This window comes from Odontomachus brunneus, unplaced genomic scaffold (genome assembly GCF_010583005.1).
Source record: "Odontomachus brunneus isolate Ranch 3 - 2012 unplaced genomic scaffold, Obru_v1 Obru_scaffold_024, whole genome shotgun sequence".
Classification (NCBI taxonomy): Eukaryota; Metazoa; Arthropoda; class Insecta; order Hymenoptera; family Formicidae; genus Odontomachus; species Odontomachus brunneus.
Window position 1 is genome coordinate 1,422,773 of NW_022639474.1, and position 14,466 is coordinate 1,437,238.

At 47.2% G+C, this 14,466-nt stretch overlaps 2 protein-coding genes across 2 annotated transcripts in view; both read left to right on the forward strand.

The window, feature by feature from the left end:
* LOC116842356 (CUGBP Elav-like family member 3) overlaps positions 1-14,466 on the forward strand; it is a 332,691-nt gene that overhangs the window by 308,214 nt on the left and 10,011 nt on the right. The window lies entirely within an intron of this gene.
* LOC116842355 (major royal jelly protein 1-like) lies at positions 8,485-12,194 on the forward strand. The gene is made up of 3 exons (XM_032811458.1): positions 8,485-9,001; positions 10,232-10,638; positions 11,693-12,194. The coding sequence occupies exons 1-3, from the start codon at positions 8,654-8,656 to the stop codon at positions 12,177-12,179; spliced, it is 1,242 nt and encodes a 413-aa protein (XP_032667349.1). The 5' UTR covers positions 8,485-8,653; the 3' UTR covers positions 12,180-12,194.

The following is a 14,466-nucleotide window of genomic DNA, read 5'->3' on the forward strand; positions in this document are numbered from 1 at the left end:
CAGACATAGCGCCTTCTGATTACCACTTGTTCAGATCGATGCAGCACGGCTTGAGTGGTACACGCTTCCGAAATGTTGAAGAAGTGCGAGAATGGGTGGACGAATGGATTGCTTCGAAACAAACATCGTTTTATCGAGATGGTATCGCCCAGTTGCCAGAAAGATGGCAAAAAGTTGTAGAAAGTGGTGGAAAATACTTTCATTGAAATAATTTAAATAAATTTTTTACAATAAATGCTTTTTCTCAGTATTTTTTGGGCGGAAACTAAGTTAAGGTCCTAATATTTGTCTCGAGAGGAACAGTGGACACGAAAAAGCGATATGGTCCTTTTAGAACACTTTAACCAGAGTTTTTCATTAAAGTCAGAATAATATTATAATTAAAACACAGGAAAAAATTGATTTAGCAGTAGTAAAGTAGCAGTAGCATGCACATGTATGTGTAGAAGAAACCAAGTTTAGATGGTCCCAGGCATATGTTGCCCATGTGCTTTCTTTTGGTGTTTATCTTGAAAGAAACAAAGTCGCGGTTTGAAATGGTTCGAAATGTCAGGAACCTTAGAAATATTTCATCCAACGGCCAATTGATGCTTCAGACGACGCTCGTCGTACGACACATGTACTATTAGCCTAAGAAGTCGTAATTTCGAAATTCTGAGACACACAAGGGGCATCTAGCCCCGGCCTGGCAACTCGCGGAAACGCGGTTTAACGGAGGCGACACATTTCCGAGCGACAACATTCCGTGATTGATCGAGTATGCGAAATTGGAGCGACTTGGTTGCCCATGCGGATCAAAGCGCATCTGCATCCGACGCGTGATGCAGGTATATTGAGCAGTAATGCGATCCAGCTCGATGGATTCGGTCACGGTCCACGGTCCGTAAGACGAAACAAGGTAGCGGCGGTCCCCCGCACTTGAGACCGCGCGAATCCAAATGCACCATTTATCAGGCCACTCGGACCGATCGCGAGGAGAAGGCGCGCTCGTGTGGCCGGCAACGCGAACCCGCGACCCTACGGCGATATATTTTCCCTCGGCGTGGATTCAATTCGTGCGAATATCGCAGCCAGCGACGCGGTCGATGCTTGTGTACAATACGCGCGCCAGACGTATGAGAATACGACGCGCGGGGAAAGAACAGACGCGCGCCCGATAGAGGAAAGCTACGGGGGAAAATACGCAGGACCACGGGGTTACGGTGATAAATCACCCTCGATCTTACTCGGAAGATCTTTTCAGGTTCTTGTTAGCGAGACGTCGGTCTTCTCCCGGGCTATCCTGGCGCTGAAGTGGGCCGGGGAGGGGAGGCGGAGGGGAGGGAGTGCCGTTAGGTCTGGAGCGTAGGTTGGAGCGAGCTCGGACGATAAGATGCAGTTCTTCGCACGCAACAAAACACTACAAGATTCAGGTGACGCTACGGGTAATCCTACTTGACTAACATGAGCTAAGCGTCTGGCGGTCGGAAGAAAAATTGCGGGTAGGAGTCCGCCGTAGGAGATTCGCCGTTTCTCTGGGAGAGAAAAAAAAGAGTGAATTGCGGCCCATGCTCTGTGCGCCTAGCACTCCCGATAATTAAAGTGCCGTATTAGGAGCGTCCATCGTGGAGCAGAGCAAGCGGGAATGGGCCAAGCTAAACGGCCCTAATCCCTTTCCCCGATTGTCCTAACAACTTCGGCTCTATTTATTCTCATGAGTTTACTTAAGCCACGATCGAACGGAAACGCGGCGGTTTGGAAGCGGCCGGGAGGATGGAGAAATCGGTTTGGGGGACTCGGCGAGCGTATAATGCCGATCAGAGGGTAATCGGTCCTGCAAAAACGGCCCTTTATCTGTGAGAGTTCACGGTCCGATAAGTAGCCGGTGAAATAAATTATTCGGCCACTCGGATTCGCGAGGACGAGGACGGAATATCCGTCGACGGGGCCCGCGCACGATTAGACGGTCGTCGAAACGTGAACCACTGCTCGCACGCGCGCTAACGTCTCCCCGGCTATCGGGGACAGTTAATTGTAATCTTCGGCGTATAAACGCTCTCGGGTCCGTGCCGCGACTCGCAATTACTCGGCCTTTACTCCGGCGCTGCATTCATATCGCGCGGTGCCCTACGTGCCGGGGAAAACTTCCCTTATCGTGCTGGCGCATCGACACCTATATTTTATTCCGGGCGCGCGCGCGCGCCCCAAGTTACTGCATTTAACTCGCCGGGGCGAAACTGCGAGCCTCCTCGCCGAGTCGCGGCGGCCCCCTCTCGGACGAGTAACGATTTTCAATAGAGACTGCAAATACCCTTATGTGTGCCGCGCTGTGGACAGCAGAACTCGGCGAATGTGCAGAAAACGCGCCATTGTCGGCGCTCGAAGTCCCCGCCGCCCCCGCAACCTCGCGTGCGCAACCCCCGCCCCTCTCGAACGAAGCGTCGCTCGCCGGCGACGATGCGCGCAAGATAGAACGGGGACGGTCTTCGGGGGCGAGAGTACCGGCCGCTGCGAGCGAGCGGGTTAAAAACTTTCTCCGCGGAAACCAGGCGGACGTTATTTTTTGGCAGAAACGCTCCCCCTAACCTTTTCTCTCCCTATTCCCCCTCCCCCCCCCATGTGTACGCCGTCGTGTCGCGCCAGCAGGCAACGGATCGCGTCGGCGAACGAGTGAGCGGCAGCAGCAACAACGTCGACGAAACTGACGCGGTCGCTCGGCTTGCCCAGCAGCTGCCGTTCTAATGCGCCTTGCGGAACTCGATTCCGGTGAATCGCGTTATTCAAATAGCGGCTCTCGACGCTATTTTGCCGACACGCCCCGCGAGAGCGCGTCAGACGAACGGCGACGGGGAGGAGGGGTTGCTGCCGCGCGGATCGGCGTACGAGATCCACTAAATTGCAACCCCCAGTCTCTCTTTCTCTCTCTCTCTCTCTTTCTTTCTCTCTCTCTTTCTCTCTCTCTCTGTCTTTGCGCGAGAGAGAGAAAGAGAGAGACAGAGCTCTCGACGACTTCTCGCATTTTTATCGCTATCGACGATCGCATTAAGGACGCGAGGAGCGCGCCGCTGGAATTAGCGTCGGGAATCGTACGACAAAACGGATGTGCGCGCGGAATATAATGAGACTTCGCGTTGAGGCAGATGCGGGAACGAGAGAGATTAAATACCACGGTCTCCACCGAAGCCGCGCGGGATGGAATGAGCAAGGGAGGAGGGGAGAGGAGGTGGTGGAATGTGCCATTTGCGCGGAGCGAATGCGTGCGTACGTAGGTGGTTATACTTCTCGGCGCGTCCGTGCGTGCACCACGTGTGCGGAGAAAGCGAGAAAGCGAGGAGTCGAGGGGACAGTGGCGGCGGCGGCGGCTGTGTGTATACGCGTGTGGACACTGCGAACGTTTCATTTTCTCGGGATTAAGTAACCGCCGCGGCCGTTACGTACATGCGCTCGCCGCTATTAACGATTTAATTAGCGTAAGTTTTCATCTCCAGGATTACGGAGAGCGGCGGGCAAGGGCGGTCAGCCGATAGCGGGGGAAGTGGAGACACACACACACACAGAGAGAGAGAGAGAGAGAGAGAGAGAGAGAGGGAGAGGGGGGAGCGCGCGCCGTTTTTCACCGAGGTAGCCGGCTTATTATTGCGTTTTCGCGGATTACGTTCCAGGCTCGCGCGCGGCAATTTGCCGCTCGCGTGTAACGTAACGACTCGAGAAGAGTGTCATTAATTTCCGTGCGCGCGCGCAGTTCAAGGATTTCGAAGGAAACGGCGTTGTAGAGCAAAGGCACGTAATTGCCGTCGAGGATGGACAAACAAAACGTTGCAATTTAATCTCGACCGCGAAAAGTTCGCTCCTCCCTTCCCCCATCTACGCCCTTATCCTCCCCCACGAGATATTTGCGGGCCGGAACGTAAGCTCGTTTTCTTACCCCCGGGAACTGTAATTGACGTTAATCTCGTTGCCACGTCGGAGTAATGAGCCGGGCTGTTTATACGTGTACTCTCTTTCGTCGAACTTAGTTGCGGCTCCGCAACCGGGTGAGCGCGTTTATGGCTGCCGTTCAATCGGCAGTTTTCGCGACCTCCGGTGCTTTTCATTCCGCTAAGTCGTCGCTCGCTGTTTTGATTTAAGTAGAACTCTTCGCGGCAAGGACGTCACGTCCGGTAGGTCCAATAGAAGTGCTCGTGACACCAAACTCGAGTGGATTGGCCAGCCGCCGGTGAGACAACGACGGCAGCCACGACGACGACGACGACGACGACGACAGGCGTGGAAGCGAGGAAAGGGCGAGAGATAAAGAGGAGAGCCCCGTGTGCGCTCTCTTTCTCCCTCTCCCCTCTGCCTCTCTTTCTGTGTGTGTATATGTGTGTGCTCTCCTCTCAAACTATTTATTCCGGCACAAATCGCATTACCAACTTCAACTGCAAAATTGACTTCGTCCAACTTTTACGGCGCCTCCGCCCTTACGCCCCTTCGACGCCACCCGCACGGTCAGAACTTCGACTTGTACGAGGGTTTACCAAACTCAGTTTAAGAAGAAGAAGAACTGTTTCAGCCAGAGAGAGAGGGACGCATCTTGCGGGACTTTCTCCTCTCCCTCGTCGATATAAAATCGCGCGACGCGAGCTTCCGGCGGAATGGCAGTTCGGAAGTTCGAGCCGTCAAGAATAACGAACGGTATCATAGTCGTAACTCGTTATACGTTGTTCTTACTCCCCTCTGCCCCACCCCTCTCTCTCTCCGCCCCCGCCACGAGCCCGTCCCTCTCCCCACAATTGAAACGTAACAAACGAGTCCGTGTCTTTGTCTCATCTGTGTCTGAGAAAGAGAAAGAGAGAGATCTTCGCTAATCTATTCCCCGCTTACAAATCGGCCTCTCTTACCGGCTCCGCGTCTTTGCCATCTCGCCGCGCCGCGCTTTCGTTCTAAATATTCATTCTGCTTGGAATTCATTAACAAGCTTCTCGCGCGATACACTTTTCCTGAAATTCCACGTTTAATGCGCCGCCTTTAATGGCGGCCGCGCGCTCCCATTCCTCGCGCGGCGTTGCAAAGTAGAACGTTATGATTACTAACGTTGAAAAACAGTCATTACGTCGTTTATGAGCTCGCGCTTCTCGCTCCGTGGGGTGTTACCATGGACGATCTAATTGGCGCGAGCCACACAAGTAGATTCGCTCGACTGCAACGGCGGGCAATGTGCCTGCCTTGCGCCCGTTGTTACCACTTCGCCTGCGCTTTCTCCTCACCCCCTCTCGCCCCTCCCCCGTCTTACTCTCTCTCTCTCTTGGAACGTGGTAAAAGGAATTGCTAAATCACAACATTGCTGCATCATGTAGATAATAACACTACTTACATGATGCCTCACTAATATTTTTATTTAATCCGTCGGTTGTTTCTGTCTGACACGCTATGTCGCTCTCGTATCGTACATTTCTGTATAATTGCAAGTCTTCTTTGTCCATTGCTGCCATTGTTATCAAAATTATATACATTTCAACTCTTTGCTCTTATAGCATTAATAAGAGAGAAGTTACTGTCATCAATAACATGATCTGTATTTCATATCTACATTATTCGTGTCGCACCTTATTTTTTATCTTTTATCTTCTACTGTAGTCATTCAATTATACTGTCACTTTTGTCATCTGCGTCACTATCAATATCTCTTTCATTGTTACTTTCTACTATTATTGTACGCAAATCCTACAGCTGCATCAACTGTGACTATTTTTCATCAGTTAATTGCATGTGTCTCTGTGTTGCGTTTAAGGGGACTCTCTTTCTCTCTCATCCCGTAGCGCTTAATAAAAGATACTTCTTCTTCTTTTCCCTCCGGTTTCATGCTCCGAGCAATTTCGCGACTGCGATCTCGTGGGCGTGCGCGCGCGCCTCGTCGACGGGCGCACGTCTACTAATCGGAAATCCGGCAAACACGGCGCGGCGCGGCACATAGAAATTCGACGGTATCATTGTCGGGCGCGCGGGCCTGTGATTAATCAAAACGATAAACTATTCCTTATTAATAAGCCCTAAAGCGGTTCGCGCCCGAAGAGTGAGGCTATAACTCACGGGCGAGCAGATACCTTCTGGGCTTCGCATTAAAATTGAAATTAGCCACCCATTTGTCTTCCCGTTTGGCTTAATCGTGACTAGCCAGGTGATTTATGGTTTTCACTTCTACTGGGCGAGTGTAGTTTCCCTTCCCGGATACGGCGCAACGCGTAATGCAATTCAAACCCGAAGTCGACGGAAAAAAGTTTGGGCGCCGTGCGAGCGAGCGCGCGCTCATTCGTTCGTTCGCGATGAAAAGCATACCGCTTATAGCCGTATTGCGTGATCGCGCTATAACAGCTGTTGGAAAATAGTTTCGCCAGACTCGCGCGCGCGCAACTCCTTATTATATCCTAAACGCGCGGCCGTTTTGTGATATAATGTCGTCGCGCTGTATCGCCTCATGCCGTGACACCGTCTGCCGTCCGTATTCTCGCGCCTCCATAAACAGTTTATCGCGCTTTAATTGGCATTAACTGTCGCGAACTTAGCGGTCTCGCGTACGCACATATATAATACGTGTTTACGCATGTGTACACGGTACGTACACGGAATTGCAGTTAACACCAGGTTTTCCAGGATCCGTCATGAATATGCAAGGAAACTTGCGCGGAGCGAGCGTTACATTGATCGATCGATAATAACGACGATGACTAATATACCGTGCGTATCGCGCATAAATATTCAAGCGGGCAAGGATGCGGTAAATTAACCGAATAATTAGTTCGCCACAAAACGTATCGCCTTAACCAAGTGCGCAAAACTGTATCTACGCGTGTGTCAATCGCGCGCAGCCGTGAGACGGATAATGTTGCGCGCGAGAGCCTCGGCGTCTCGAGACACGTATAAATTTCGGTTATGAAATTTACAGAAAATTTCGTTACATGTAGGCGCGCGCCTCGTAATAGCTTTCGCAACGCGTTCCAAGAGAAATGCAACAAAGCTTCCTGGTTCTATATCAGGTAGAGACGTGCATTGTTTACGAACACTTGCTCTAGTTTCCGATCACGCGGTGGCTAATGTGTGCGCGCAACCACATTCCGTATTTCATATTGATGCGCACGACTTGATATCACCGCAACAAACGCTGCGCGAATCGTTTAAGTGGATACACAACGTGTACAGCGAAATTTTACGCGCTCATAAAATATTGTGCGTCTTAACATCCCTCATTAGCGCTCGGCTATTAACATCCCTCATTAGAGGTAATGCTTAAGTTTCCACGGTTCTTATCGCCGCAGCGTATTCTCCGCAAATATTTCCATATCTCCCGATAAACACCGGTTTCAAAACACCGGCTGTATTATTGTAAACATTTCTTGGAATTGCTACGCAACAGTTTGGTTCGTTTTATTTCAAATTTGGCCTTGTTGTCTTCAACAGAAACAAATTATTTGTTAGCCAAGTGAGCGTCGTCGTTGTGCATGACATAATTCGTGGAAATTATTAGTATTGCTTGCATTACACCAAAATAAAAACTCTAGTTACAAAGTGCTATTTCCTGTAATTCCATATTCTAAGCGAAAAAATATTCCTCTTTTAATGAAGTAGACTATTAATCGGGAATTTACTGGGTATTATTCCAACTTTTTTCCTTTCTCTTTTGCATCTGAAGAATGATATCTTTACTTGAGGCGGAATGTCCTCTTAATAAAAGAAATTTTTATTAAGTATAAGACTTAAAGAGAGAGATAGTAGATAAAAGATGAAATTCATCTAACTTTAAGAATATCGTACTTAAGTTGCATTCTAAAACGTCTTTTTTTAGGAGAATTGGACTGAAAGTCTATAGAAAGTTTACGTTACGTACACTAATTTCAGTAAAAATTTCCTCAAAAAGATCGTTTTACAATGCAATCTTACAATATTTTCCTTTTGGTTTCAGAAGAATTTTGTCTATATATAAGAGTAAAATCCTCGACGATTCCGCTAAAAATGAAATTACATTTTGTTGAATGTACATATGTGACTCAATCTGTTGAAAACCAAACTTTTTCACTGATTCGAATAGTTTCAAACTATTTTTCTATTGAATTAATTATATTCATACGAATGACAGTTTAAACGAGTCATGCAGAACTTTAAATCTCAAAATCGATATGATAAATCGAGGAATTTAGGACAGCAAAAATTTTCATACCGAAGATATCGCGTGTGTTATTATTTTTACGAGTTCTGTCCGCGCAAGGAGACCTCGTTCCGCTTTCTGAAGGATGTCCTGTGTTACGCGCACGGTCACGCTTAAGAAAGAAGCTAGTGCTGTTCCTTTGCTTACTTCCTGATTATTTAACGATTGGTGTTACATGGTGGATCGCCTGGCGTGTATCCAGCTCAAGGTGAACCGCACTCTCCGTCACCATAAATAGCGAAATCGCGGCTGGTATGGGGGCTCGTGACGTAGGCAGGGGTGGGGTCTGTCAGATACTGTCGAAAGAACCGACCTGTTGGGAATAACCGGGTTCCGCTCTGTAATGCAGTGGTTCCCCGACCGCGGACACGGTCGAGACCCTGACGGCTTCGGCAGGCTCGGCACAGCGAAAAACGCGTCGAGACGAATTAACGGTCAGTCGATCAGTGTCGCGGCGTAGCTCGTCGATGGCCCTTCGGTAGTGGTGCACGCATCATGGAATTGATTCGGGCGCTTGTCCTGCTCTTTTGCCTCGTACACTCGTCCCAGCCACAGCACCTCGAAGTGGTTTACCAGTGGAAATATCTGAATTGGGTTTGGCCGAATATACAATTGACGGGGAAAAACTATACGTTTGGCAATTCCTTCACGCAAGATGTGGATATCGACAGGCAGGGCCGCGTATTTGTGACGAGTCCACCGTGGTTGGAGGGTGTACCAATCAGTTTGTCTTTGGTGACTAAGGAACAAGATGCCGGTGGTCATTTACTCGTACCCTATCCCAATTGGTCTTGGCACACACCGTTCAATTGCGACAGCATCGTATCCGTTTACAGAGTGGCGGTAATTTCACAGCTGATACAGCCAAAGAAATGTCATCTTGTCCTTAGCGGAATTCTCTTATACATGGCCTCAAGAGCTTCTTCTAAAACTAAATGGAAGATAGGGGGAAAGGTCCACTAGTCGGCAATCCACCAGTTTTCGGCATTCTTGCGCGGATGTTGTTGGGTACTAAGATGTATAGCGGGATTTGAAAGAAAACGAATAACTAAACGATACATAATAATTGATGAGTAATTAGTAAATAGTTAACAGATCTCTCTATACACACCCTGATACTGAATAGGATCCGAGCAAGAGTTTCAAGAACTGGTGAGTGCTGTAACGAATGCCGGTTGTTTGCCCCTATTCTGAGCACAATACTCAAAGTTGAGCAATTCGTCTTTTATCTACAATACAAGTCTTGTTCTTAATAGGAATGTCTTCTAGTAAGTAAGAGGCCATTCTACTTCAAGTAAATATATTCCTCTTAACCTTTAGGCTGCCGGTATTTTTCATTGAAAAAGTGGTTTTTTTTTTCTCAAAAATTTTTCTATATAAATAACATACACATGGCACACAATTTTGAGATTTGTGCAAAGCCACAAAAGTGGCTTTCCCGGCAGTTTAAAGGTTAACACAAAAGAGAACAAAATTTAAATAAATCTAGTAGATTTCTAATCAATATAATTCACTCTATTACACTGAAAAGAAGAATATCTAAGAGATAAAAGATATTTATTCGATAGGTGCTATAATGACATATCTATTTATACTAATATAAAATATTTCTCAGATAAGAAAATATATTTTGAAAATATATTTTAATCTTATCTTTTCATAAAAGTAATTGCTCATTCCGTTTAAATAAAAAAATTTCAATGATTATGTTATTAATACCCACCGAATATTTTTCATCTATTTAGATATTTTTTCCTCTTAGGGAAAAATGGGATTATAGAAAATAATATCTGGCAATTAGAGTCCTTTTTTTAAATGTTAAGATATTTTCCCTTTAGCTTTAGAAGAATTTTTTTGAAGCCATCTACACAAGAAGATTCTGCTAAGGATAAGATTATATTTTTTTAGTGTACCAGTCACATACATCCGATCGCAGCGGAAAAATGTCAGACGCTCCTGCCGACGTCGTCGTTAATACAACATTTTTCCGCTGTCGATTAGGTGTCTAATCATAAGCGTTTCTTCTTTTTTGGACATACACAGAATTGATCAGTTATGCGTAATAATATTTAGATCGACGAGTGCAATCGTTTGTGGGTGGTCGACAACGGTAGGGTGACGATGGAAGCAATTTGCCCTTCGAAAATATTGATCTTCGATCTCGCCACGGATCAGCTGATCCATAAATACGTGGTGCCGGATGATCAAGTGCTGTACGGGAAGGCTTCATTAGTTACGCCAATCGTCGATGTCGGAAAAACGTGTCTCGATACTTATCTCTACGTGGCGGACGTGGATCAACATGGACTGGTGATTTATGACTTATATCGCGACCATTCCTGGCGAGTAAACAACACGCGTGGCAACGCTTTCGGCCCGGACGAGGATGCTATGAATATTACGATCGCCGGCGAGTATTTCGATCTGACCGACGGTACACTCGGCATGTCGCTGTCGCCGATGGGCTATTTTAATCACAGGTATTGGTGCTAATTAATGTCATTCTGAATTTATTCGCTGCATGAAATCGAGGAACGCACGTTTGTCTGAACTCGAAGGGATCGCACACAAAAATCTCATGCTTAGCGAAATTTCCTTATATTATAACCTCAAGAGAGGATTCTTCTAGGAAAATATTCCAACACTTCATAAAAAAGAACTCTAATTGCAAAGCGCTATTTCTTGCAATCCCATATTCTAAGCGAACATTTTGACCGAAAGAATATTCCTCTTCTAATATATGAAAAAAAATAATATATAATAATTCTTCTAAAGTTAGAAAATAGAAAAAAATATTTTTTAATACCTAAAAAATAACTGTAGTTGCAAGGTATTATTATTTCTCGCAATCTCATATTCTAAACGAGAATTTTTATCGGAAGTGTTCCTCTTCTAATATGAAAAGGAATGATATAATTCTTCTATAGTTAAAAGAAAAATATTCTCACACCTAAAAATAAAAATTCTAATTGCAAGATATTATTTCCTACTATCCCATATTCTAAGCGAATTTTTACCGAAAGAGTATTCTTCTTCTGAAGAATATCCTAATATCTTCTGAAGAGTAACAGTATTGTGCGTGTGTGCTTAGAATATATTTAATAGTATTTTTTAATTTTCTAAATAAATTTTTACAATATGTTTTTTTTAATATTTAAAATATTTCAAAATATATTTTTCTTTTTGTGTGACTTTAGAAGGGTCCTCTTGAAGTTACATATAAGAGGATTCCGCTAAGGATATATTTTTTGAGAGTGTGTAAATTAGTGCGCGTCGTTCCTTGACGAAGTTTGCAGTCTAATTTCGTGAGTGGAATTTTACGGAATTCTGCGCGCTATTATTCAGTATAACAGGATGTGGGGTCCGTGTTTATTTTTCCATTCCGCGTTAATTAGGCTGTTTGTCTCGCTCGGGCGGGACAGAGCTCGAAAAGTTTTTGCAATATTCGATACGACCGAACAGGTCTTTCGGGTAATCTAATCCCCAGCACGGCCAGAAGTTATTCGCATCTGTCACAATGTTTACCACTTTCAGATATCTGTATTTCAACTCGCTTGCGAGTTACCATGAAAAATACGCGGACACCTTTTCGTTGGCGCGAAGTGAGTTCTGGGAGCCGGTGATATTTCAATCAAATTACAAGCGCGCGAGCCAAGCGGGCGTACAGGCGACCTCCCGAAGAGGCGTAATATTTTTCCAATTGGTCCAATTAACTGCCATTGCCTGTTGGGACATCGGGAAACCATTTACTCCGGAGAACGTCGTGATAATAGCGCAAGACGAGGAGACTCTGCAGTACGTGAGCGGCATTAAGGTGATCACAAATAGGGCCGGCCGAGAAGAATTGTGGTTCAATACCAACAGGCTCCAGAAGACGATAAACAAGAGCATGAAGCCGACGGAGATCAACTTCCGTTTAATCAGAGGAGTGGTCGACGACATCATTCGCGGCACGAGATGCGAACCGTCCGTGCATCGGACACGGGTACCGGACAACTCTCTCTTCTGGCATCAAATATAACTCACCAAGACTTTACGCCTTTTGTTACCTCACTCGCGAATGACCTGTGAAATGTTCCTATATATTCACACTCGCGCCTGGAGTTCCTCTAGTCAGAATTGGAACGAAGCATGATTCCTGATTGGTCCGCATCTTGTCTACCATTTTTCGGAGAGAGAGATTCTAAGACTGAAACGATGAAGCACACTGCAGCTTTTCTCTCTCTCTTTCACCTACTTACTCGCTTCTTCCTTACAAATGGCGGACGATGTCCCAACTTTGACTCGAGGAACTCTACTCACGCCAATTCACAGGCGGTCTCTCGCGACAGAGAAGGAATGTCGTTAGCCCGAAACGCGTTCAAGACTCCTAGCAATATAATAAACTCGCGCATGCGACAGCGCAACGTTCTCATAAGAAAACCACCCTCTTCTTCATGTCAAGTTTCGCATCCAGAGACGGATTCGCAACTAAAAGCGACGGATCGCTCGCGTATCCAAACGCGGCCGGGTAGAAGGGCGGAATGGAGCGGTTCCCTGCGAATGACAGCCGGAGCGTGTAGCAATTTAGTTAACCGTTTCATTGCTGCCTTTTGAGATGTAACGATGAGGTCTGTCGGTGACACGAGCGCCGCCACGAGCCCGAATGTTTCGACAGGGTAGCTTGACGCCGTGAGTAAGGGAACGACGAATTCGCAGCGCAAGGGTAGGAAACGCGGCACAGAGAGAGAGGAAGAGAGAGGGGGGGAGAGAGAAAGAGAGAGAGAGAGAAGTCGACAAGAGTGGAGAAGGGGGTAAGGACGACGCGACGAGTTTCTTGCCGAGGATTCGACGAAGTTTTACCAAGCTTTTAGGCGCACCGCCGATTCCACGCCGTGGCGACGACGACGACGACGACGACGACGGTGGCGATAGCGGCGGTAGGTCCGGAATAAATGCGCATTCACAGAGAATTGTTCGCGTTACTACCCCCTGGGATACCAATAGGGCGCGCGCAATTCCGGGAAATTCGTGTCACCTACTTCTCTTTCCACGGCGTGGTTCGGCGTGTGACTAATGGCGGCATATTCATGGCGCAGCCTCACCCCTCCCGGTCCCCGCGACACCACCCGATCCACCCTCTTACGAAGCTCTGGCAGTTAACCTCAGACAACCCCTTCGTCGCGATAATATACGGCTGCCCTTAAATTTTCGCTCCCCTCCGGCGTGCTCGCCCGGCCTATCTCACCTCTCAGAGCGAGCAGCGCGTTCTTCTTTTCCGAGAACGCCTCGACTAACGAGAACGAGAGATTATTGCGGCTCAGTGTCAATTTTCAACGGCACGTTTTTGTCACCGTTGCGAGAAATCGTTCATCGTCGATGGAACAAGAGCGCTTCGGAAAACGACCGTGCGAAACACGCATGTCTGTCCCGAACGTATCCACCTGTGTTTGCGCACATGTTAGCTCCGGCGTATGAGAGCGCCGACCGGTTACGCTTAAGCTGAAATAACATCGCGTACGGACCGCGGGCGAAGCGCGCGATAAAGCACATTTTCCGGCGCGCAGTCGAGACGCGCGAAAGCACGCTCTCGCGATCAAAGTCGTTACCTTAAGGGCAGGATGTGGAATTACTTAAGGAACGGTAGTACGCCGCGGTAAAGTCTCACCGCGGGCGTGTCCGCGGCGCGGCGCGGGGGTGGAGAATGTCTCAAATCGTTTTACGAGGGTAGTTTTAAAACGACTTTACGAGAACGGCTCGGAATTTCGAAATAAATTTGCATCAGTTTTACTGCCCCTAATATACATAACTACCGGTGTTTGGCACTGATACTCCCGCGCGTACACGACCCGAATGGCCTAGACAGTGCAGGCGCGCACCACTCTCCCCGCCGGCGATATATCCGTCCTTCTGAAGGAAAGGAGACGCGCGTTATCTTTTTTCATCGCTCGCTCGCTCGCTTACTTACTCGCGGTGTGGTACGCGCTGGTAACATGCGTTTACGCAACACCTGGGCCGCGCCAAGGAGAAACGATAATAAGCCGCCACTGGCCAAGCGCGTCACTTTAATCGCGTGCAGTTGCCAAGTGTTACATTATTATATCACTTCGTCGACCGTATATTCATTCGCACGCTTGTTTCCCGCGGAAGTAATCGATAGACAGATCTGCGCAACTATATTACTTCGCGGAAAAATGCACTGGGAGTTTGCAAAAAGTCGAATTTTTAGTTGGTTATATTTTATTATATTATAATACTATTACGTAAATATTTTTTATTGAGAGAGAGAGAGAGAGAGAGAGAGAGAGAGAGAGAGAGAGAGAGAGAGA

Coding starts and splice junctions, on each gene's coding strand:
- LOC116842355 (XM_032811458.1), top strand. CDS start 8,654: ATGGAATTGATTCGGGCGCTTGTCCTGCTCTTTTGCCTCGTACACTCG. Junction 9,002..10,231: donor TATCCGTTTACAGAGTGGCG/GTAATTTCACAG, acceptor AATAATATTTAG/ATCGACGAGTGCAATCGTTT. Junction 10,639..11,692: donor ATGGGCTATTTTAATCACAG/GTATTGGTGCTA, acceptor TACCACTTTCAG/ATATCTGTATTTCAACTCGC.